The 23,226-nt window shown below is 40.3% G+C and overlaps 2 protein-coding genes across 2 annotated transcripts in view; one reads left to right on the forward strand and one right to left on the reverse strand.

Annotated features, from left to right (window-relative positions):
* LOC137298979 (EGF-like domain-containing protein 2) overlaps window positions 1–8,065 on the forward strand; it is a 28,862-nt gene extending 20,797 nt beyond the window's left edge. Inside the window, exons 7-11 of the mRNA XM_067831410.1 lie at window positions 35–177; window positions 782–866; window positions 1,418–1,583; window positions 3,864–4,014; window positions 4,895–8,065. Coding sequence (XP_067687511.1) covers window positions 35–177; window positions 782–866; window positions 1,418–1,583; window positions 3,864–4,014; window positions 4,895–5,124 — 775 coding nt within the window. The 3' untranslated portion in view covers window positions 5,125–8,065. The remainder of the gene's footprint in view (window positions 1–34; window positions 178–781; window positions 867–1,417; window positions 1,584–3,863; window positions 4,015–4,894) is intronic.
* A 3-nt stretch (window positions 8,066–8,068) lies between these two features.
* Window positions 8,069–23,131, reverse strand: LOC137298980 (EGF-like domain-containing protein 2). The gene is made up of 10 exons (XM_067831411.1): window positions 23,017–23,131; window positions 19,410–19,544; window positions 16,203–16,334; window positions 14,808–15,025; window positions 13,951–14,096; window positions 12,582–12,724; window positions 10,771–10,858; window positions 10,254–10,425; window positions 9,441–9,543; window positions 8,069–8,954 (listed from the first exon to the last, which is right to left on the reverse strand). Exons 1-10 carry the CDS (start codon window positions 23,075–23,077, stop codon window positions 8,752–8,754), a joined length of 1,401 nt encoding a protein of 466 aa, XP_067687512.1. The 5' UTR covers window positions 23,078–23,131; the 3' UTR covers window positions 8,069–8,751.
* Between the last annotated feature and the right edge of the window lie 95 nt (window positions 23,132–23,226).

Below are 23,226 nucleotides of genomic sequence, written 5' to 3' on the forward strand. Positions count from 1 at the left end.
TGTATTAATCACATGTGGCAATTGTGTATTTCAGTGCTCAGTACACTAACACGTCAATCTCTAACATCTACGAGCCAGTGGTGTTCAGGGTTACGTCCAATAATCAATCTCTAAGTAATGGACCCATGTTGATTGGACAGGACCTAACCTTCTCATTCAACATTCCAGTGGAAACAGGTACAAAACCGCACCAGGTATTGTAGTAGTAGTCCCGAAGGAGCTCTGATGCTCTTAACGCGAGCACTAACAGATACACTGGGTTGTCTGATTATATACGGGCCGCAGTCATATAGCTGGAATTTTGCTGGGAGCGGCTGTAACAAAACTAAACACCCAGAAACAAAACCAGAAACAACAACAACAACAACAACAACAACAACAACAACAATGTAATAGCAACAAGTGCCGAGTCTGCTGCAGATGTGCGTTGTGGAATATGAAGGGGATGCAGTACATGTATACACCTGAGTTTGGGCAAGGATTTCACATGAATGTAGACGTTGACGGATTGGAGATAAATACATGAGTACGCGATAAGGTCTTTTGGAAATGTATGCTAGTTATATCAAGACGGGGCAGTTTAACTGTACCTTCAGAAACAACAAACAAACAGGATTTTTTCTTTCATTTTTACAATCAATGAACACCAATTTTCTCAAAGATAAACGGCAATCCTAAAAAGCATTTTGCCAACATTTATAAAGCTATGTGTATTCGGATAACACACAGATCAGCTGTGTCTTTAGTTTCGAGAAAATTTAAGCTGTGGGTTCTGTTTCAGGCTATGTCGCCGTAGTTGTGGAGAGTCTCACAGCGAACGACACCCAGGCGGTGGGCGGTAGCACGTTCGCCATCATAACAGCTAAGTAAGTATTGGTACACTGTCTATATGGGGAACCTGTGAAGGTCCGTGTTATAATTGGGCTTCAGCAGCCCATGCTTGTCGCAAGAGGCGACTAACGGGATCGGGCGGTCAGGTTGGCTGACGCATGCACATGCCGTCGTACGCCGGTTGCGAAGGTCAATTCTTATTGCTGTTGATCGTTGGATTATCTGGTCCAGACTCAGTTATTTACAGACCGCTGTCATATACTTGGAATAATGCTGAGGGCGGCGAAGACAAACTTGTGATTTCTGAATATATAATTTTGATTACAGAAAATAAACCCATTTAGATTGAAAAAGAAGCCCAAGGGAGACCAGAGATTCGGATCCCAAACCTGGGGAAATCATTGAAGACTTTAACATAGCAGGGAGGGTTAGGCTGTAAGCATAACAATATGGTTCATGGGTTATGAGACTTTGAGACTGTCTTTGAGACAGTCTTATAAACAACATTTTACGGTTCATGGAGTTTTATTTATTATGATTTTTTTTTCTTTTGGAGAGTTTTTAATACACTTTTTCATATGACAAGGTGCCCTACCACCAATGCTGCATCCGTGTTGTCGACCTTCGAGAGATCAGCTGACAACAGAACCGTCACTGTGAAAGTCATAGTATTCAAATTCGTTGGCTCAGACAAAGTGGGGTTCACGTGTACTGCCAGAATATGCAAGGCCGGTGACGCAGCGTGTGATTTGGTAAGTAGATCTGTATATATTAGTAAAGTAAACTCCAAATTCATTGTTTGAAATTTCGACGTTCTACAAACAATGAAACAATGGTAAGCGTGTGGAATAGCAGGGCCTAGGGTTAAAGAATTAAACAGTAACGCGGTTTCACCTTATGCCACAATGAAAAAATGAATTTAAATAACGTTCAGATATGTAACATCTGGTGACTGGTACGATTAGTACACTACTGACGACCGTATCAGTGACACAGAAACTCCACCGAAGCGACGTCAATGTAAACTAAAGACAGGAAAGACAAAATAAGTGGCAGACAAACAAGATTACACATTACAGCTGAGAAGATTGTTATTGTTGACACATTTCGCTGAGTCACACAATAACAGCAACATATGGGTGAGAACAGCGTCTAGTAAGGCTCTTAGACCTGAAACATGAACGCTTTCAGTGTTTTTTAACCCTGCGCTCAGCAATAGTCCAGCTACATGAAAAAACTCATATCATTCTGTCTGGACCAGACAAACATATACATTTACACGAACTCAAAGAGACCACCAACTGGTGTTTGTTATAGTTGTAGTTCAAAACAAGAGTTCTAGTAAAATATACATAAATAGTCCTGAAACACAACGTTTCGTTGTAACCGTCACTTCATTACAAAGGTAGTTTTCACCCACGGTAACGATTTAGTCGGTATCCTCCCATTAGTCCCTCTAGTCATACGGGTTAAGGCATCATATGGTATGTTGACTGCACCAATAATTACCTTTGTAATGAAATGGAATGATCCAAGAAATCAATGCAGCTTCACATCAGCCAACCTTAATGACCCTGTGTCAGCAAGTATTCATAGTAACATTTTGTAAGCACTAGACAATCTGCAAATGTTTAGCAATACATTTAATTATATGTCTTATCTTTGCACATACAGTGCTTTTGACATAGACACTTTAAGCACATTAAACACTAGACACTTGAATTCTCATTATAGCTTATAAAAATTCACAATTCGCCAATAAAGGTCACATGGGTAGAGGTAGCCAATAGCATCCAGGAATTGAAGAGTGTTTTTTCTGGCCTGCCTTAAGTTGGTCCCAAAATCGGACAAGTTTGTTTTCTTTTTCGATATACACTCGTCTTGTGGAGTTCCTGACATAGTTACCTACTGTAATGACTCTACCCTGGCTGGCCTTCATAACACACTTTCAGTGGATACAGTGTTCCTTTGTAGAATTCTTGTTGTGAATGTGGCCTTGAAACAGTACCTGTTGTGTACCTCGCCTAGAGCTAACATATTCCACTTCAGTCAATCCTGCCATGATAACAAGAGTGATATGCTAGAGTCTATAACTTAAGTGTAATTTACTTTAAAAACATTCGTTCATATGTTTTCATTACCGAAGACTGAAGCATCCTCAGTGGAAGAGAATAAACTTCAAGTTTCCAGTTAGCGGGCTAGTTCATTTTGTAGAAAGGATATGTGCCTATCTTTTTTAATTAGGCCCTCATTTGTTGTATGAAAAGTGGGAGTATGACTAATGGGAAATGACCATTTACTCCCATTTCTGGCAATCCCCTCCCTGGCAGTGAGAGTCTCGCACCTTTTTTGATTGGTCCAGCAAGTTGTGAAATTTCTGGCAGTGTATTGTTCACACCGCTTAATTGATAGGTAATAAATTACTAACCGAACTTGAGTAGGCTAATTACATGGATTAACTTAATCGATCAATGATGCCTTACAACAAGCAAATAAAAGAAACATGGTCGGCAAGTCATGTGATTTTTTATATACACGTATAACGGGAAACAAACCACATGATATTTCACAGCTTGAATCACCTTAGAGTTCAGATTAAAGGGTATGTCAGTGATCACAGAGTTCAACCCAAGAATATTTCTCTGCCATCAAATTGCATAAGTGTGACCAATGTACAAAAATAAAATTCGATTATAATACAAAATAATAATTTCCTGTCTTCAAGTGTACAAAACAAAGTGTGTTCATATCATTTCCTGTCTTCAAGTGTACAAAACAAAGTGTGTTCATACCATTTCCTGTCTTCAAGTGTACAAAACAAAGTGTGTTCATACCATTTCCTGTCTTCAAGTGTACAAAACAAAGTGTGTTCATACCATTTCCTGTCTTCAAGTGTGCAAAACAAAGCGTGTTCATACCATTTCCTGTCTGCAGGTGTGAAAAACAAAGTGTGTTCATAACTATATACACCATATCCTGTCCAGTTCTTTCAAAACAATTCCAACGTGCCCGATACGTGTTGATTGTTGTAGGGTAACTGTAACGGACAGGCGTCGCCACCAAACCCCGGGCGCCGGAAGAGGGACGCTGGAGAAGAGAAGACCATCCAGACGGTTGTCAAGGTTACCGAGGACTCTCAAGCAGCAGCTGCGACCGGGCAGTCTCCCTCAGATAAGAATCCAGGTAAACTGAAATTCACCGTGCATACGGGGGGCACACGTGTCATTCATAGTTCCGAGTACATTATCCCCTCCTTACCTTACATTTTCCTGAGAATGTGTAGAAGAAAAAAAAAGATAAACAGATTATGACCCTCCAGATATTGAGACATCAGTTCAGCGTTTTGTCATAAAATGTAAAATTGTCTGAGATGTTGTATACAGATGACGTAAGGTAATACCAAACAATGACAGCAACAACACTAATGCTGATACTTCCACCTCAGTTACCACATCTGCTACCACCACTACTGACACCACTGACCAATTAAGAAACCGGGATAGAATTAGTTGTCAGTAACCTATACTGGTCTTAAAAGGCGACTAACGGGATCGGGTGGTCAATCGTGCTGACTTAATTGGATTGCATCAATACACAAACACACAAACTACTGCTCACAACTACCACCACCGCCACCGTCTTCAACACCAACACCACCAACAGCAAAAATCTCTCTAAACTGACACACATTGGGACTGAAGAAATAATCCGGTTGAGACAAAGTGCTGGATGGATTATAGAGTTGACGATATATGTACAAGCCATGGATGGGACTGAGGTTTTCATGCCGGTGTTAACTTGCCGGGTTGGACAGATGCCGGTTTTGACAGATTCGACTTATTATAATATCTCTGAGATGCTTAGCCTAAATGTAATATTCTCTTTTGATCACTTGATGATATAAAAACTACCATTTAATATAATTTGTATTACTGAGTGTCAATGTTGTGAGTATTTACCAGATATGTATTCTTCACTAAAAAGTAAACCATCCAGAAAATCTGACACTCATGGATGATGAACTCGGGTTCCGACTTTCACACTTTCTAACTTCCGTCTGTAGATGAATGCAAGAGCGAATCCTCCAAACAGGCAGGCGATAACGAATGTCTGATGAAGAAAGAGATCATCGTTGTCCTGGCGGTAATGGCGGCAGCTGTCATCATCCTCATGATCGCCTGTATGGTGATGACTTGCAAGCTGCTGAAGACTAGCACCAAGGTCGTCGACGTTCCGCAGTCGGAATACCAGCCCTCCATGTCCCTTCCGCGACTCTCTCCAGCCAACTTTTAGTCTGCCAAGTGTCTCGTCTCATCAGCTGGTACTGGTTTGTTGGCTGAAGGAAAAGTTGAGAATATGCAGACGTTTTGCTTGAAGATAATCTCAACACCAGGATAGTCTCCTTTTCTGGTCGAGTGTCTTTGAAATTTTTGAAAATAACAACCGTTTTGTTGATTTACTTTATGTTTGTACCAGTAGGGAAGGAGCACAATTAAAATTACTCCTTTCTTTCGAACACCTTATGGCATCACTGATCACTGATGCCAAACGGAATAAGCGTCAGTGTTAAGTCTGTATTTCCCTTTAGCAAACACCTGGTGTCATCACTGATTTAGAGCGACCCATTCACACGCTCTTCACTTCTGTTATGTCATGTTTGCCAAAGGGGATTTGCTTCAGTGTGAAGTCGATGCCCTTTCGGAAACACCTGGTTTTTCAGTGTTTTTGATTAATACATTTTGCAATTGTCACCACTATTTTGTCTTGTTCGCCGAAACAAGCGCCAGGCGTCATCACTGGTTTCGAGTGATCCACTTTATAATTTTCACATTTATTTTGCTTGAGCTAAAATCACTGGCAATGTATTACAATTCTATTATCTTTGTGAAGTTATCCCAGTTAAGTGGCTTTCAAATGAAACCCTGTATATCCAGGAAACCTATTCTGTTGCGATAATTGCAATTGACAATATTTTCCGCTTGGCACGCTTGTGCTGGGGTTGTATGGTTATTTTTATTTGAAGAGTATATAACCAAAGGGACTTTCATCCGTGCTGTGATCTGATATTAGTTAATCCGAACGACATTACTGAATGTTGACAAATACACTGTCAAACGCTGTCTTAAGGAAACGTATTCATGGGCGGCGGGGTAGCTTAGGGGGTTAAGGCGTTCGCTCGTCAAGAAGAATTTCCCTGGTTCCATTCCCTACATAAGCACAATGCAGAAAGCCTATTTCTGGTGTCGCCCGTGATGTTTCTTTGGAATATCGATAAAACTATAGTGACTTACTTAAATGTGTATATTATAATGACGAGAGTTTTAACCTTTTCGTATTTTCTTTATGTAGCCATTTTATCTCGAATAACATTGAGATACGTATGATGTACGAAAATTACCGATGCTTTGCGAATGCAAATAGAGGGAAGGGAGAATTCTAAAATTTAATCTATTTTTCCTGTAAGCAAAATCTAGTAATGGCTGCAATGACTAGTGTACATGACAGGAACTGAAGCACGTCTTGCAGTAATTACTACATGTGATCTTCTAACATGTATATAGGCTAAACGTAGATGCTGAAATTAGCTTCAGGAAAAATATCTGAATGATACGCAAAATTACATCACAAATGTGAAGGTGTAATCGGAAGGATAGGGCGATTGTGTTCAAATATATTTGTGTGCGTGATATATTTAGAATTTTGTTGGACTTGAAAGCGGGGGTTGAAGAGGATGGATATATATGTCCCTGTGGCATCCAAGGGGTTAAGGTGTTCGGTTTATGTTCGGGCTCAGGGACCATAAACATAAACGAACTTGACATCAACCCATGGACCCCCCCCCCCCGGGACCGGTGAACAACTTATAATATCTTATGGAAGAGGGGACTAATTAGACCACGCTGTAATGTTGCAATACCAAAGTAGCGCCTTCCACCACCACAAATAATCTCGTGCACTTTAACAAATATATACAGTTATTAGATGAAGTTTGATGTCAACGAGTCCAGTTAAGGTACAGAAGTTATCTGTCCAAGGTTTAAAAAAACCCTATAGTTTTGTGGAAAGATAACGAATGACGCCACATTTGATCTTTTCAAGTAAACACTTTACCAAATATTTTTGCTGCAGTAAAAACACATTCATGGCAAGAATATTCCCAGATTTGTATTAATGTGGACTGTTTAGTAGTGAAAATACAAAACAGAATATAAACCTTATGGCTGATGGTGACTAAAATCAAGCAACGATCGATGTTTGATTTGCGATGTACTTGTCACGGGTAGTATTGCTGTACTGTGGACATATAGTCTACACTATTTATGGTCAGTCTAGTGAAGTTTTGAAAAGCTTAGCAACTGTTTTACAAAATCGAATCCTCAAGGAGATACTTTTCCTATGCCAGATAGTTCTGTCTGCGCCGGGTTTGTAGAAACATACAATCAAAGACTGGAAAGAGGATATGGGGGAATAACGTTGGTGAGGTTTAATGTTTGCAGTGAAACGTTAGTTAATTTTAAGGTGCGCAAATTCTCTGTATGCAATTATTAAGGTTGTGGTAATAGATAGAAAATCATTACAAGAACAATAAAATGTACATTTTCCACTGAAATATTTTCTGTGAATTATTCGCTATGCAAACGTATACACGCTTGTTGTTAGTTGTTTCCTTGTCTAGCTGTATTATAGCTTTTGACCTGTAATGTTTATGCGATTGTGGTTATGTTAGCATCAGGTACCAAACTATCATTGTAATATAGTGATATAACACATCAGGTTTGGGAGGATATTTGGTATAACTTTGAAATGCACATTTAGCAACACAATGACATATAATACATATTCCCCGAGAGGACACAATATCATTGTAGAAAGTTGTTCAAACAACCACGATTTCAATACTGTACAATTTATTCATGGAAAACAATATAATTACACATGTATCTTCAGCAATGCATGTTCCTGCTTGCTTACGTGGATTCAAAATGAACACATATACTTGAATCTTTTTACATTGTCAACACTTGGGTGATTGCCACTCGTCACTGTGATCATTTTAAACATGCATATTTGTTTACCTCTTGTACAGGAAAATAACGTTATGTTTAATGATGTAAACATGTACTTTGTACAAATTCGAAAATGTCTAGCGTGAGAAAACAACTTTTTACATCGTGCATAAACTGATAGCGGCGTTATATTTTTATTCAACATGAAATAAATGAACATATGTTTCTTTGGTAGTTGCGTGTGTTTTGTGCGAACACTTGTTTCTTGAGTTTTTATGTTACAGGCTGTAATATATAAACTCCGCTGTAAAGAAAATTCCAGTTGTGCCAATGGGCTTCGATGGCTGAATGATGTCCTGGTGTTCAGGCCTGGATGATTATGTGTGGTCAAACGGCCAGGTTTTCAGATTGCAGACAGACCACTCGGTTGGTGATGATGATGATGATGATGATGATGATGATGATGATGATTGCGATGCAACAAATGATCCGAATGGATTCATTTTCGCATTCCGATCACGTTACGTGAAGATTCAGATGCCAAGAGAGCATCCTCAGTACGGTAACTTTTATACACAGGGCAGACAACTACAACATCTTCAGGAAGAGACATTCTGTTGCAGGAAATTCGATTTAAAGGCTTTAAAAAGTATTCACTGCTCACAGGACATATGAAACATGAGTATTTTACGTCCACCCAGTGGCTTTAAGATGAAATATCCTTCAATAGCTCCTCACACCAACATGCACCCACAAGCACACACACACGCGCACGCTCACAAACTAAACGTTGAATAATTTCGTGTCTCAAAACTAGCATCATGTTGCCGAAGGTTCAGTTGTCAGCGGATGTCCCTATACATCTGTGAAAAATGTTGGCACGGCCAATATGTCCGAGAGATGTCCTGTTAAGTTAGTTTCTGTACCTCTGTACGAGGGCCCTGCTCTCCGTCTGTGTCTGTTGGTGTACACGGGACTTCCTTCGTCGACAGAAACACATTATTATTATCCCAAGTACTGCCGAAAACAGAATGAGTACAGTGGCCTCTGACGTCACAGTTATGAGGAAAACGTCACTTCCGGAGTTCTTTGCTGCTTGTTCCGAATGTCCAAGACCTGAAAAAACACTGGCCATGTATAAAATGGTTAATATATATTAGTGAGTGAGACATGTGAGGGCACATTCCTGCACATTCATTCATTCACTGGATACATCCATATATGCGACCGATTCATACACTGTACAATTAATGTAGGGGACACACTCATGCACTGGACACGTTCATGCACTGTATAATTCATATAGGGCACACATGTATTCCCTATGGGACACATTCGTCTAGGGGCACATTCATTCACTGGACACATTCATGCACTGAACACACTGATGCTGGGGACACATCCATGCACTGTACATATTGATGTACTAGACGCATTCATGTTGGCGACACACTCATGCACTGAACACATTGGTGTACGGGACACATCCATGTAAGAGACACATTCACGCATGTAACACCTCCACGTGTGGCTTCATAACTTGTGCCTGTGCCAGCCCTTCCACACGCCAACCCACTGCCGGATCAATCCAAGAGTACCTACTTGACCTATTGGGCTGTGGATCCAATATCGTAACCACCCTGGTCAACTCGGCTTCGTCTTGGTCAAGAGAACGTCTCCGGCGACTACTGCTGGGACACGTGACCTGAAAACAAATGACGTCAGAACACTCGGATCATGTACGCATAGCTGTCAAAATTAGACCAGTATTCTAGAGCAACCCGCGAATGCGAATCATTCTCCCAGTAAACAGTAAACATGAGTGAGGAAACGTTTAAACAAATATCCATTATGTGTCTAATCACTGTCAAATATTATTTCATGTACATGTCTTCGGTGTTCTGAATAAAGAAACTGCTCATCTGACAGACCAGACACGAATGTGGCCGGAGGTATTGCCCTCCACTTTGAGCGTTGTTTTATGACGCCTTCAAAAACATTCCAGCTACATTACGGCCTATAGATAAGCGTGTCTGAACCAGAGAGCCCAGTGGTAGATATCGTGAGCAACGATCAACAGCTACGGGGTTCGATTACACGAAGTAACCTCAACTGATCTGATTCTCTTACTTTAACTGGTACGTGTTGGGTGGCGGGGAAGGGTTAAAGGTTAACGGTTTCCATCGTTACGCTGGTCCCGGTTTCTGTTCCCCACATGGGTACAATCTGTGAAGCCCATTGCTGGTGTCCCCTGCCGTGATATTGCTGGAATATTGCTAAAAGCGGCGTAAAACTATATTCATTTATCCAATGCTTTTGTGCTGGGCATCGTCTTTAACCCGTACAGGTCACGGAAGGAGGGTCTTGGTACGCATGTTTTGTTCTTGCCGATTACGTATTCATTCGTATACTCACAAGTTCACAGTCGTCGTCCACGATGCAGACTTTCACAATGAACCGGAGAACAATGATGTCGCTAGAGATAAACTTAAAGGTTCTCAGTCGGAAAGTGATAGTTGACTTAACGGCAGGGTCAGGGGGCCCGGGGATGTCCTCCAACACCGATAACACGGTCGTGTCCAAACACCTTCAAGGAAACAAATGGCATATTCATCCACAAACTCTATTCACCAATAAATATTTAATAACACGTCTCAATTAAATTCGGAAAGAAATATTAAAAGTCCAGAAACTCTCGTCACATTGTTCAGTTTCTGACAAAGGATTTGACAAAATTCAGCTTGCAGTTTTCATGAATATGAACTGAGGATTTTTTCGTTATTTTCGAAAACTCTTAATTTAAACGACCTCGTCCATGGTCCGGAATATGTGTACTAAGGGAGATGCATTTCACAAAATAATGTGCATTATGTATAGATGTATCAGAAATTATTATTTTCCGTTCACGGAACATATGTTGCAATTCTCTTACCCTCCTGTAACCAAGGTAACAGCATCTGTCGCTGTATCAGGAGGACCGTTGGTGACGACAACTGTCTCAAGTCTCAAAGCTGCAAACTCTAAACATACAATCTCGTAACGAACATGATTTCTAGGCCGCTTCAATCACTGTGCAATGCTTTCCAGAAACATATTTGCATTTACTTACGAAATGTCTGATTTGCCATCAGTTGTAAATAATGCGATTACGCTGTTCTCGTCTTTGTGAAGGGAGGCTGTTAAACGTCTTATCTTAGTATGTCGGACGAGAATAAATTTTAGTTTGTCTATACGCTGTTATCAAAGGGTCATCATGACCATTTAGTAATGATTGTGGCCTGATCAATGATCTTTATCTGGTTCGTTTGTTTACATCTGGACCTTGAACTAAATTAATGCGTCAGAATGGACCTCGGTCATTGGCTCCAGATGTCTATTTACCCCTAAAGGAGAAAGTAGAAACACCTGATTAAATAAAATGTCCTTAGAAGATGTTAACTACATACAATTGATAATTCGCTCGAGGGGAGGATATAATTGACAAACTGTTCTGGTGTATGTTCATGTCTTTTCCGTTGATGGGTCCTTGAATGATATTAATGCACATGATTTGTTAACTAGTTAACGCTGAGGTTATATAAATGCTAATTGCTTCGATTAAGTCACCATTAAACTGGATCTTTCACGCGTAGTTTTGTGGAGAAAGCGTACTCTCAATTAAGCCCAGGACCTATGTTCTATTTTCTAGCCGATTTGGTGTGTCCCTTAACGTGATAATCTGAAATATTTCTTAAACCACAGTCCGCCAGTCATTTACTGCACATGCATATGCAATATTGCGCGTTTCACCCAGAAGGTGACATTCCTTGCAGTTGTACGCGGCAAGGTTAGGCAAAATCAGTCACTGGATTTTCTGGTCCAGCGATCACATGGTATCGCAGATACAGCTGATCTGACAGGCATTTCTGGGGGGTTAACAAATGAGAAGTAGACACAATTTATAGATGACAACTCTTTTCAAAGACACGGCGTTGATACCCGCTGAGCAAGACATGCCCACCATTTCCTGTATCCATATGGTGTCGTCACTGACACATTCGTTTATTAGTCCAAAAACATATGCTTCTGTACACACATATTCGAGACAGAGTATCTTCTGTGGTATTGAATAGTGAAATCGTTCGAATTATCGAACCTATATATCATGATATATATATTATATTAACATATCGCTCACAAAAGTATTTGTCAGGAAGGGCCGAGTGTTCTGAGATTATATCTGTTATTGCTTGTTTGCTATTCCAGTTATATGGAGGCGGTCTTTAAATAATCAAGTGTGGACCAAGCAATCCAGTGATCAACAGAATCACGCTTTTGGGATACGATGACAATTGTCAACTATGCCAGCGAAATGGAAGATTAGATCCCGCTAGTCGCTCATTACGACAAGCACGGTCAATTCTAACCCGGATCCTCACGGGTATCCGGAATTATGAATATTCATATGAGAAACCGTGTCAGTCACGAATTCCTTGTAGATTACTGTTTTCATTAACTTCTTTTACACGCATGTTAAAGACATCACTCCACAGCTAAATTTTGCTGATCCAGACACTGCTAATCCGGACAACTGGGAATTATATCTTTCCGAGAGACGTAGTTTTACGGAAACGTTTGAAGTGAATAGTCTTGTTAGGCACATCTGTACTTTGAGCTAATAAGGACATTTATTCTTATGTCATGCCGAACTCAAAATGCAAGGAAGTTCCTGTAAGTGAGCATAATGGTTAGTGGCATAGTTACCAGAAGGGGGGACGCTGAATGTAAACACAAGCACCATGCCAACAGACACAGGTGTGTCCACCACAACAGTTCCATCGACTGTGGTAATTACCATGGTAACCGGATTGAATGTACTGCTCACCACCTGCCGTTTCAAAACAAACCTGTGGAGTTTAAAAAAAAGAAACAAACATGGACTGATTTTAAGGAACTGTTGTCTGATAGACATTTCAAGTAATCTGCATGGCTCCGTTTTGAACATGTCAATTTGTAACAAAAAATCTATATTCATTAAAGGACTTCGTGATTTACTGGAACATCGTTTACGTCGACAGCACGTGTTTTTTTTTGTTTTGTTGTACACCAAAGGGTAATTTGAATAAGAATTTGTAATCGTTTTCTTGATTGTACCTGTTACTAGGTAACAATTTTATCTCAACATAACCGGATATATACTCTTAAAAAAAGTAGGGGAACTGAACTACGAAGTCTGGAAGAAAGAAAACCCATTGCGGAACGTTACAATGACATTCATCTTGTGTATGCAGCATCATTTCAATGGTATCACCCCACGCAAACACAATGCATTTGAAGCACGTGTTCAACGTTGGAGCCTCCTATACGTGCATTGGATGTCATTATGAATCTTGACGTTTTTCAGGCAGATCGATAAGTCATTAAAGACCCTTTTTTCCGATAATTATCTTGCATCTGTGCATGGTCAGGGTTTTCAGGGTCAGATCGCACACAACTGACTGAAAATTGTACACCTGAAATTTTCATGTCATACTCCAGTCACCTTACAAGGGGGATAACTGTACGAACAGCTTTGCTTTGAATAAAATCCATGTGATGATGCATTCTCAAAACATCCATTATCATTGTATCAACATTGATTCAATCCCATATACGTCTCCCTATTTCGACAATCGTAGATTGAAAGTACAGTTCCCCTACTTTATTTGAAGAGCATAGTTAATGGTACATATATATACTGACAGATAGTTTAACCCATTTGAGTAAATAAAAAGTACAAAAGCTTAATCAACATAGCCACAATTAGTTTGGGCACAATTTGTGATGGTATAATCTTCAAGCATGGTATTCGACTCTTTTTAGATTAGACAATTTAAATAGGGAAATACAATACCAAATTCACAATACCAAATACATATAGCAAGAAACGAAAACATCCTAAACTAGGAAGTAGAACATTACAAACTTTATTCAGTCCAGACTAAAACTAGCCAATGAAACACTCCAGATATGCTTCCAGAGAGCTACATTTTTCATACCTGTAGCAAATAATTTACTATTGGTTTGCCATTTCTTGCATTACAATTATTTAGTTTGAAAATCTAGCTTATTCGTGAATGATCCACTGACATACTCGTCTGCAGCAACGGAAAAAGACGATGAAACAACGTCGACGCCACTGAGGTTGAGGGTGTTAGTCAGCGTCACTTGAAGGTCAAGACCGGTGATGTAGGTGTCTCTGAACTGGATGGTCACCTGGCGGACTACAGTTGTACTATTCTAAAACAAGATGGGGATTGTGTACTTGTAAGATTGATCCTCAAGTGTGTTATAAAATAATCAGTACATGATTTTGTAATACCATCACTGTAGAAGTAGTGACATATACATGTGTTAAATGTATCATACACTTTGACAAAGTTGGCAGGTAACCAAATGCATGACTGTAATGATATATACAAACTTAATAAGTCATAACTTGTCGGATGACATATTGTCTTCAACGTCGCCTTCGAACCTGGGACCGCAATTTTCCGCATACTCGAAGCCGGGCAGGCATCGACTGAATGACTGACTGAGTATAGTTGTATGTCGTTTTAGCAATATTCAATCAATATCACGGCGGGGGACACAAAATAATGGGCTTCACATATTGCACATCGACATAACATTTCCCTCACCCGCAAGGCGTCTACAAGAAAGCCACTGGTCTGATCATGAGGCCGACATCAACAACCCCGTTCGCATCCATTTAGTTTTGATCTCTCACCTAATAAGCCTCCTCACAGCCATCCCTGGTGAATCTGACCTAAACCTTAGGTGCCCCGATACTTCTGGCCCGTATGATAGTACCTATTCCTCTCTTCCGACACACAACACGTTGAGATAGTACCTAAATTATTACTTCTATCGTATCTTCTCTTCCCCAGACCACTTTCCTCCCCACCCTCCACCCACCCAGCCTACAGCAAGTCAGTCCTTAACCCTCACCTTTGAGGCGCTCCCACACACACCCCCTGTGTGGTTGAACACTCCATAGTATCCCTCCCAGTAGTCGGGGACGTCGTCCGCTGGGTCAGGGGGGTCAGGAACACGTGTTAGGAGACAGTCAGGGATGTTCCGGTAGCCGGAGATGTAGATAAGGCCGAGGAAGTTGGAAGATGGGTTGATGTTGATGGTCATCTTAGTTGCAGTGCTCTCTGCGTCATCTAGGTTGTCACCACAGAAGCAATTGCAATAACTTCTGAACAACACTCCTTAAATTCTGGTTAACTCTATAATTTGACTTTATTAGGTTTACCACGGAACTATTGAAATGAACTTCCAACTGCGATGAACCAGTGAAGGTCCCGGGGTAGAATAGGCCTTCAGCAACCCATGCTTGCCATAAAGGCGACTATGCTTCTCTTAAAAGCCGGGCTCGGATGGTCAGGTTCGCTGACTTGCTTGACACATGTCATCGGTTTCCATTTACGCAGATCGATGCTCATGCTGTTGGTCACTGGCGTATCTGGTCCAGAATGGATTATTTACATATCGCGGCCATATTGCTGGAATATTGCTGAGTGCTGCGTAAAACTAAACTCACTCACTCCAAATACAATGCATTATAAGTAAGGGTCTGCAGTTCTTTAGTTACACAACCATTTATTTTTTTGATAGACAGACTGTGAAAAGGAAGGCATTTTCACAGACTGTAAGCACACTTAAAAATACCTGTCTTGAAGATTTAAGTAATTTCTATGTGTTTTCCAATTTGGATCAGACTGTATCGTTGAATGTGCACTTTTGTTGTCACATCCTTGGGGTTCAAGGATATGGTTTATCCAAAGAAACCTGTGAATATTGCAAGATGTGAATGAATGGATTCAGTGATCAGACTGGGTCACCAATGGATTTTACTCTATTTCCGTTTGGCAGCTGAACCTTGAGCTGTATAGCTATAACAAAATGTTTATGTCATGAAATGAGTTGGTTGATTGTTTGGGGTTTTTTTACACCCTGCAATAGTCCAGCTATATGGCGGCCCTCTGTTAACAATCGAGTGTAGACCAGACAGTCCAGTGATCAGCAGCGTGAGCATCATTTGGGAACCGATGACACGTGTCAACCTAGTCAGCGTGTCTGACCACCCGATTCCGATAACATCTTACGAGAAGCATGGGTTACTGAAGATCAATTCGGGCTTCTGAATATTCATCACAGGAGAAACATGGCAGCAGCAAGTTCACCTCTAAGGATGTGTATTGAGAGAGTGTGGACCTTTCAAGACCCAGACAATTTTAGCATATATTATCAAACATTATAATAATTATACGAATCGATGTATACGATTCGATTATACGGTTATTGTATGATTATATATATGGATTGTAATTTCCTTACATTGCCTGTACGAACACGTGAGTCCGTAGTAATCCTCTGGACAATAGCAGGAAGTAGAGTTATCTGCCCCTGCGTAGCATGTTCCTCCATTTTCGCACTTCGTGTTGTTACATGTTGTTGAATTCACGAGATCTACAAACATGCATTTTGAAAGCAGCGAAGTAGCGAGTGGATTGGGTTTAGTGGATTGGACTGGGGAGGGGGGGTGGGGGGCGTAAGAGCCATAAGATCATCATCCTCAGGTGAATGTGACAAAACAGAGTTTATTTAATATGTGAACATCAAGTAGGAATAATCGCTGGATCCTGACTTGGATAGGGAACGTAACTCTGTTCAACTAACTAAAGGTCCTTATACCTGTGGGTAAATAATGCCAAAATACAGTTAATCAAAATATGCAGAGTCCTGAATTAAAGTATTTCGCGGACAGATATATTTTTGTCACGGCAACACGAGACGACACCATGTTTGTTTTGATGTGACAGGCTTCCCGGCGAGAGTACAAGTGGTACAGAAAAGATTGTATGTGCTTGGTCAGGCGATATATTAGGCAGTATTAAATTTCATCTACAAAACCCAGAAAAAGGGATAAAGAAACGTTTGAAATTTAGAGCAAGGATAATTTGTATTGTGAATACAGAGGCACTGGCAGCTGATTGTATTTCCATCTGGATTGGTACATACGAAAATAACACGGGACACAAGCACTGTAATTGGACGTATGCTTAAGGGTGGACGGCATCATTCGTTGGCAGCTGCATAAATTTAGAAGATCCTGTCACAGCTTTATGTTATCCAAACGTATGGACATTTTGTGGGTAGGAACAGTACAGATAACAGAGTAATCAAGCTTTGCCACGTCGGTATTATTTCATGAATGGCCATTGGATTAAAATGTTCGTCAAGCGATTGTAGGAATGACTACGACAAATCGTCTTGATATATGTCACCTTCATAGCATTACTAATCTCGACTAAATAGAGAAACTGACGCAAAAGATTTTCGAAAAAATTATATCAGTACATCAGGTGCGAAAGGGTTATAATGACATGCTCGTTCGTTAGCATAAAAAGGGGAGGATATGTTGCTTGTTGCATGACGTCACTCAGGTGTACTCGTGTTGCTAATTTACACCCAACTTCGCCCAGGACAGTATCACGTGACGCTTTACTTATTAAATTACACAAGAACTCCACAATGTCTGGATCTTCTTCGCGCATGTCTCTTTATGTGTTGCCAGATCTTACAGAAATCTTTAAGAGTATTGTTGCTGCCGTACGATAAAAAAAAAGAAATAAAATAAAGGAGCTGTTGGAAAAGAAATAACTAAAAAATCCAGCACAATAACAGAAAGGTGAAATAAATTTCTTTTACTTTTTAGTGGTACCTCGTGACTATTTCCAACAGTTTGATCACATTGATACGGATGTACAGTTTGACATTGGTGATATATTAGAAACTTTTTACATTAATCGGATCTTTTTTGTGTATACTATCAAATGATTTTAGTATTATAATACGTTTCATAATGGGTTTCCTGTCGGCAAGTACGTAACGCCGTTAATACTATTTATCACATACAGTTCAAAAAGGTAATTGAAAATGCACGATTTAATGGTAAATAGTATTACATTTTGGTGTATTACATATCATGAAATATTAAACATGACCATTTTATGTAATATGTTTAGACATCGTGAAATAATGTTTGAGAAGTTTTAGGTGCATTGACAAACACTCGTGTTTAGCGGATCATATTGCCCACGGAGGCTTAATAGTACAAGTGACAGTTTCTGTGGTAGAACTGCTCTCCATACATTCTCCATTACTCATACGCCACCTTTATATCCACACACAAAGAACCCTTTATGGCTTCATAGATATAAAATTATCTTATTCTTGATAACATCTGGCCCCGTTTGGATTGTTCAACAGGACTTTATTTCGAAGCATTTCCACGGATCAGGCCACTACATCACCAGGACAACCGCACCCTGTTGTCCTTATGGAAAGTCAACTCATTTTTCTTCATATCTAACAACACCACCTGGCGATCGGCATCATTCCGTCCCACTGCTCTCACCCCTGGGAGAGGAGGGATAGACATCATAACATCCAACATTCACTATGGTCATCACTTGACCCCGCCCCACCCATCACATACACTGTGACATAGAGTGACACTATTGTAATTCGAGGGCGTGTCCACTGCAATAGCCAAAGAGGGATGTTCAGGAATGAGGCCAATCATGCCCCTTGGCGGTGCAACACCTAGCACGAGGTAACGCAAAAAGGAAATAATTTGAAAGATTCATTGCAGAAAGTTGTCAGTGATTTCATTACTTACTGGTCATTTTGTCCCGGGGGAGATTGTAGTAATGTGAGAGATGGGGTGGGGTAGGGCTGGATGGAGGGGTGGGACGCAGATATATTGCGGTGATGTAGGTCACTCGATTGTATTCATGATAGTTTGCTGAAGGAAAGTAATATTTAGTACATAGATATTCTACAATTGGTATCTATTTCAAGACATAATATATACACATACGTTGATAACCAGTTCCTAAGTAATGGCCAAAGGTGTTACCATTTTCAATGCATATTTACTTGTAGGTACTCTCTCTCTCTCTCTCTCTCTCTCTCTCTCTGTCTGTCTCTCCCCTCTACCCTTTTTTTTGCTTTCTCTAACTTCTCGCCCTCTCGTTTCTCTAGCTTCTCTCTCTCCTCTCTTTTCTATTCTCTCTTTTTCCTCACTCACCCTCTCTCCCTTCTGCTAATCTCTCCTCTCTCTTTTCTCTCACTTCTCACTCCCCTCTCACAATTCTATCAATCTCTCCTCTCTCTCTTTTCTCACTCTCTCCCCCAACCATCTCTCTTTTCTATTAATTCCTCCGCCATCTCCCGCGCTTCAGCCTCACATGAAGTATCGCAGCCACATCCACCTCACTCCAAGCTTTGTGTAAATGGACCCAGAAAACGTACATAACAAACATGACTTTAAAAGTTCATGAAAAGTATTGTCATCCTGGAGCATTCTAGAACATTCCGTCCCAGGAGCCACCATGACGTGTGCAGAGTTGTCCTTTCAGTATGACAGGCACATATAATAGTTGGTGTCAGTCAAGGATAGTGTTTCTATCTAGGCTTGCACTCACTCACTCACTCACTCACTCACTCTCACTCACTCACTCCTTGTAAATGCCTCACCTGTCACAAGACCACAGTTGAATCCTTCTCTGGGAGGGGACAGACTGCTACACCCTGTACACATGGAGCTGCCAGCTGTACATGAACCACCATTACAACTCATTCCGTGTCGACGGCAGTCAAAGTCGGCATGGACTGATTGTAAACAGACAAGCGGAAGAAATCACGACATTGGCCAAAACACAGTTCAATGGTAGCAAAATACTTACATAACATTCAATTAAGGTAAGGTAACACTAGTACAACTGTTGTCAATACAGCTACTGTATAACTATATGATTTGCAGTTTATTCATCAATTCAGTGCATTATTCATAGGAGTCACACAAATGACATGGTCTGCACATGGCTAGCAATATGTAAGATGAAGCAATTACGTATGGTTCTTTGGGGTAGCCAAGTGGTTAAAGTGTTTGCTAGTCATGCCTAAAATCCGTGTTTGCTCCCCAATATGGGTACAACGTATAAATCCCGTTTCTGGTACCCCGTTGGGTATTGCCGGAATATTGATAAAAGTGGCAGCAAAACTAAAGTCACTCACTCTGCCAGTCACAGTTATGAGGAGTGCCAGCATAGTCACGGATATTTTGGTACTTACAAATATTCTGCTAAAATGTAGCCTACATGTTTTAAAAGAAATCTGCCGATACATAGACGGAGGACATACTCGCATATCTAGAATGATTTTGAGTGATTTTCTGTCATACCATACCCTGGACCTACTTTCACGACAGCTTCAGCTCCGTGGATATTGTCGCTAACACTGCACAGTACTTCAGTAACGGTCCTTTACAGATATTTTAGTGTAGTTTTATTTGAATCTTCTTCACAGATAAGGCGAACACTGGCTACATGTAGATATGTAAATGAAATATGTGTAGATGTTCGAACGTTCGGTGACCTGGTATGGAAAGTTGTGAATCCTGAAGTAAGATGGTATTTCAGAAGGAAAGGCAGAGGTAGTTGCTGAAAAGCCTTAAGCGAAAATTGAGTTATAAAATATGTTTGTAGATCACACCCAGAGAGGGACATGGACATGCAAAACTGCAAAACATATGAACAACTTAAAGATATATATTAGAACTGCTGTCCATAATTATAACAAACATATTGATTAATATTTTTAACTATTTCGGTGTTTGGGTACAAAAATAGCTTGTGTCCACAGGGTTCTCCGGGTGTATATTAGGTTCTGTCTCAAGCAGCCTTGAGAGGAGATCAACAGAGAATAAACAATCAAATGAATAAACAATCGCCAAGTAGAAGTTAGGGAATGAGATTTGCTTTTCGATGCTTTTATCAATATTCCAGTAATATCAGGCCTTGGAAACAATATATGGGCTTCACACGTTGTACTCACGTGGGGAATCGTACCCAGGTCTTCGTCGTGACGAGCTAACGATTTGATCACCAGGCTAATCTGCCGCCCCTCTGGAAGGAAAGGAAACTAGTTTGTCTCCCGCGGGCTGATCTGTTTGTCATAACTGGCCTGTTGTGTTAACTTTTAGCATCGGACAGAAAGTTAGTTTGAAGAAAATATGTGATTTCGTTCGCATATTTCGTGAAACTGATCTTCGGCATCATTTTGACAGCAACAGAGTGTCGTTCAGTGTTTTTCCCCATCTGAACAACTCTGAGTGAGTCAGTAAGTTTTATGCCACACTCAGCACTATTCCAATTACATGACAACTGTCTGTAAATAACTGAGTCTAGACCAAACAGTCCAGCATTCAACATCATCAGCGACGATCAGTGCAATTGGAAACCGTCACCCAGTCCCTCACGACAATCATAGTCGACTTTGGGGGCAAGCATGGGTTGCTGCAGACCTACTCTAACCTGGATCTTCACGGGTCTGTTCGACGATGACACTATGGTCAAAGGTAACCTGTCATAAGGTAAACAAAATTAATACCCCAAGACAAATGGCATCATTTCGATCACCTGAGACGCTGCCAGATCACATACATCTGCGCTTCATCACTTCAGTATAATACTAATAATAATACGCATAACGTTGCAGTGGCGTGTGTACACAAATATTAATAGGCTACAACATACCATTACTGGAGTATTAAAGAATACGACATTAGGGTTAATGTGATGGATATAATAGCGAATATTATCCCGGTGATGTTTCCATATTAAGACTTAATAAGGAGATCTGGGTTTGATTCCATTTCTGTAGCACCCCGCCACGATATTGCTGGAATATTGATAAAAGCGCGAAAAGCCATACTCAGAAACTCACTAAAGCGAGAGTCTTTGTTCATGTTTTGATCTTTTTCTCCTAGCACTGGCTGGGCTAGTGGTAGAAGCGATGGCCCTGTTAACCTTCTAGCACATCACAAGCAGATTGCGTTGCATCCTCCCCATGGAGTTGAGATTGAAAATCAACTGCACAATGGTTGTAATGAGAAATAGGGTTCACTAGGTAAGTAGGATTATTAGTGCACTTATGACGATGGTGATTGTATTAATGTTCTACCCGAATTCACAACTTTATCCCACGTTACCACATCCACATGTTACCGTATTATTCCAGTTCATGTATTAATCTTCTACCTGAATTCACAACTTTATCCCACGTTACCACATCCACACGTGTTACCGTATTATTCCATTTCATGTATCAATGTTCTACCTGAATTCACAACTTTATCCCACGTTACCACATCCACACGTGTTACCGTATTATTCCAGTTCATGTATTAATGTTCTACCTCAATTCGCAACTTTATCCCACGTTACCACATCCACACGTTACCGTATTATTCCAGTTCATTTATTCGGACTCTTACCTCCGAAGCAAATGCATTCGTTTTGTAAAATACCTTGTGCGTGTTTAACTGTGGAACCTGCATTGATATGTTTGTGTGTTTCATATAAACTCCTGTTTTGTATGTCTGTCCGTTAACTTACATTTTCAAAGCCTTTGAACAATATGTTTTTTGGTTTGTTTGTTTTGGGTTTTTTTGTGTGTGTGTATGTTTCCTTATTTCTGTTGCACAGGTTCACATGTCTACGTAAAAAAATCGGTTTTAATAATTTGGTTATGATGTCCCTACATGTTTACTGTCGATTTCGTAAAGTAATGAAAGTTTGCAAGAGCCTCCTGATTAATTTCAAATATTTATTGTTTTTTTTATGAAATATTTCTGAAAATTATTGCCGGCATACAATTATTGAGAGATTTATTGTACCAAAATCGTGTATATCGGAGAGTCAAGCAGTGTATCGTTCTTACTAAGTTTAATGAATAAATCGGCTTTCTGTTTGACCCGTTTTTCAAATTGGGTTTATATGGAACTGACATTTTTATAATTATAGTAATTCCAAATGACAATTTGTTCTTTATGTGTTTTGTCAACGTATTGATGGGTTGGGATATCACCATAGGCAACATGGAACTGGCTTCAGTTAAGATCACCTAGTAAGGAACAGTCACTCGCAGTCAGAATCACAGCACCATTAAACACCAGGCCCCATTGCGTGCATTGCTATATGACTGTCTTGCTAACCCATAAACATAAAACAGGAGTTGGGGAAAAACATACAGAACAGGACATCAAAAGATGGGAGTGGGCTGGAAGATGTACGTCACATACCTTTACATATTAATATGGCGGCTACCCACAACATCGGCCCCAAACTACACGTGACTGACATTCTTCCATCAAAGCTGTATAAATCCTTTATAGGCCCTCCGCTTCATCCTCATCTCAAGTGTATCTCTCTGAATGATCCTGACTCCGCATCTAACACTTTTACGTAAAGAATGTGGCTACACAAATACTGTTTCCGTGTAAAGATGCTAT

Source organism: Haliotis asinina, chromosome 10 (assembly GCF_037392515.1).
Source record: "Haliotis asinina isolate JCU_RB_2024 chromosome 10, JCU_Hal_asi_v2, whole genome shotgun sequence".
Taxonomy (NCBI): Eukaryota; Metazoa; Mollusca; class Gastropoda; order Lepetellida; family Haliotidae; genus Haliotis; species Haliotis asinina.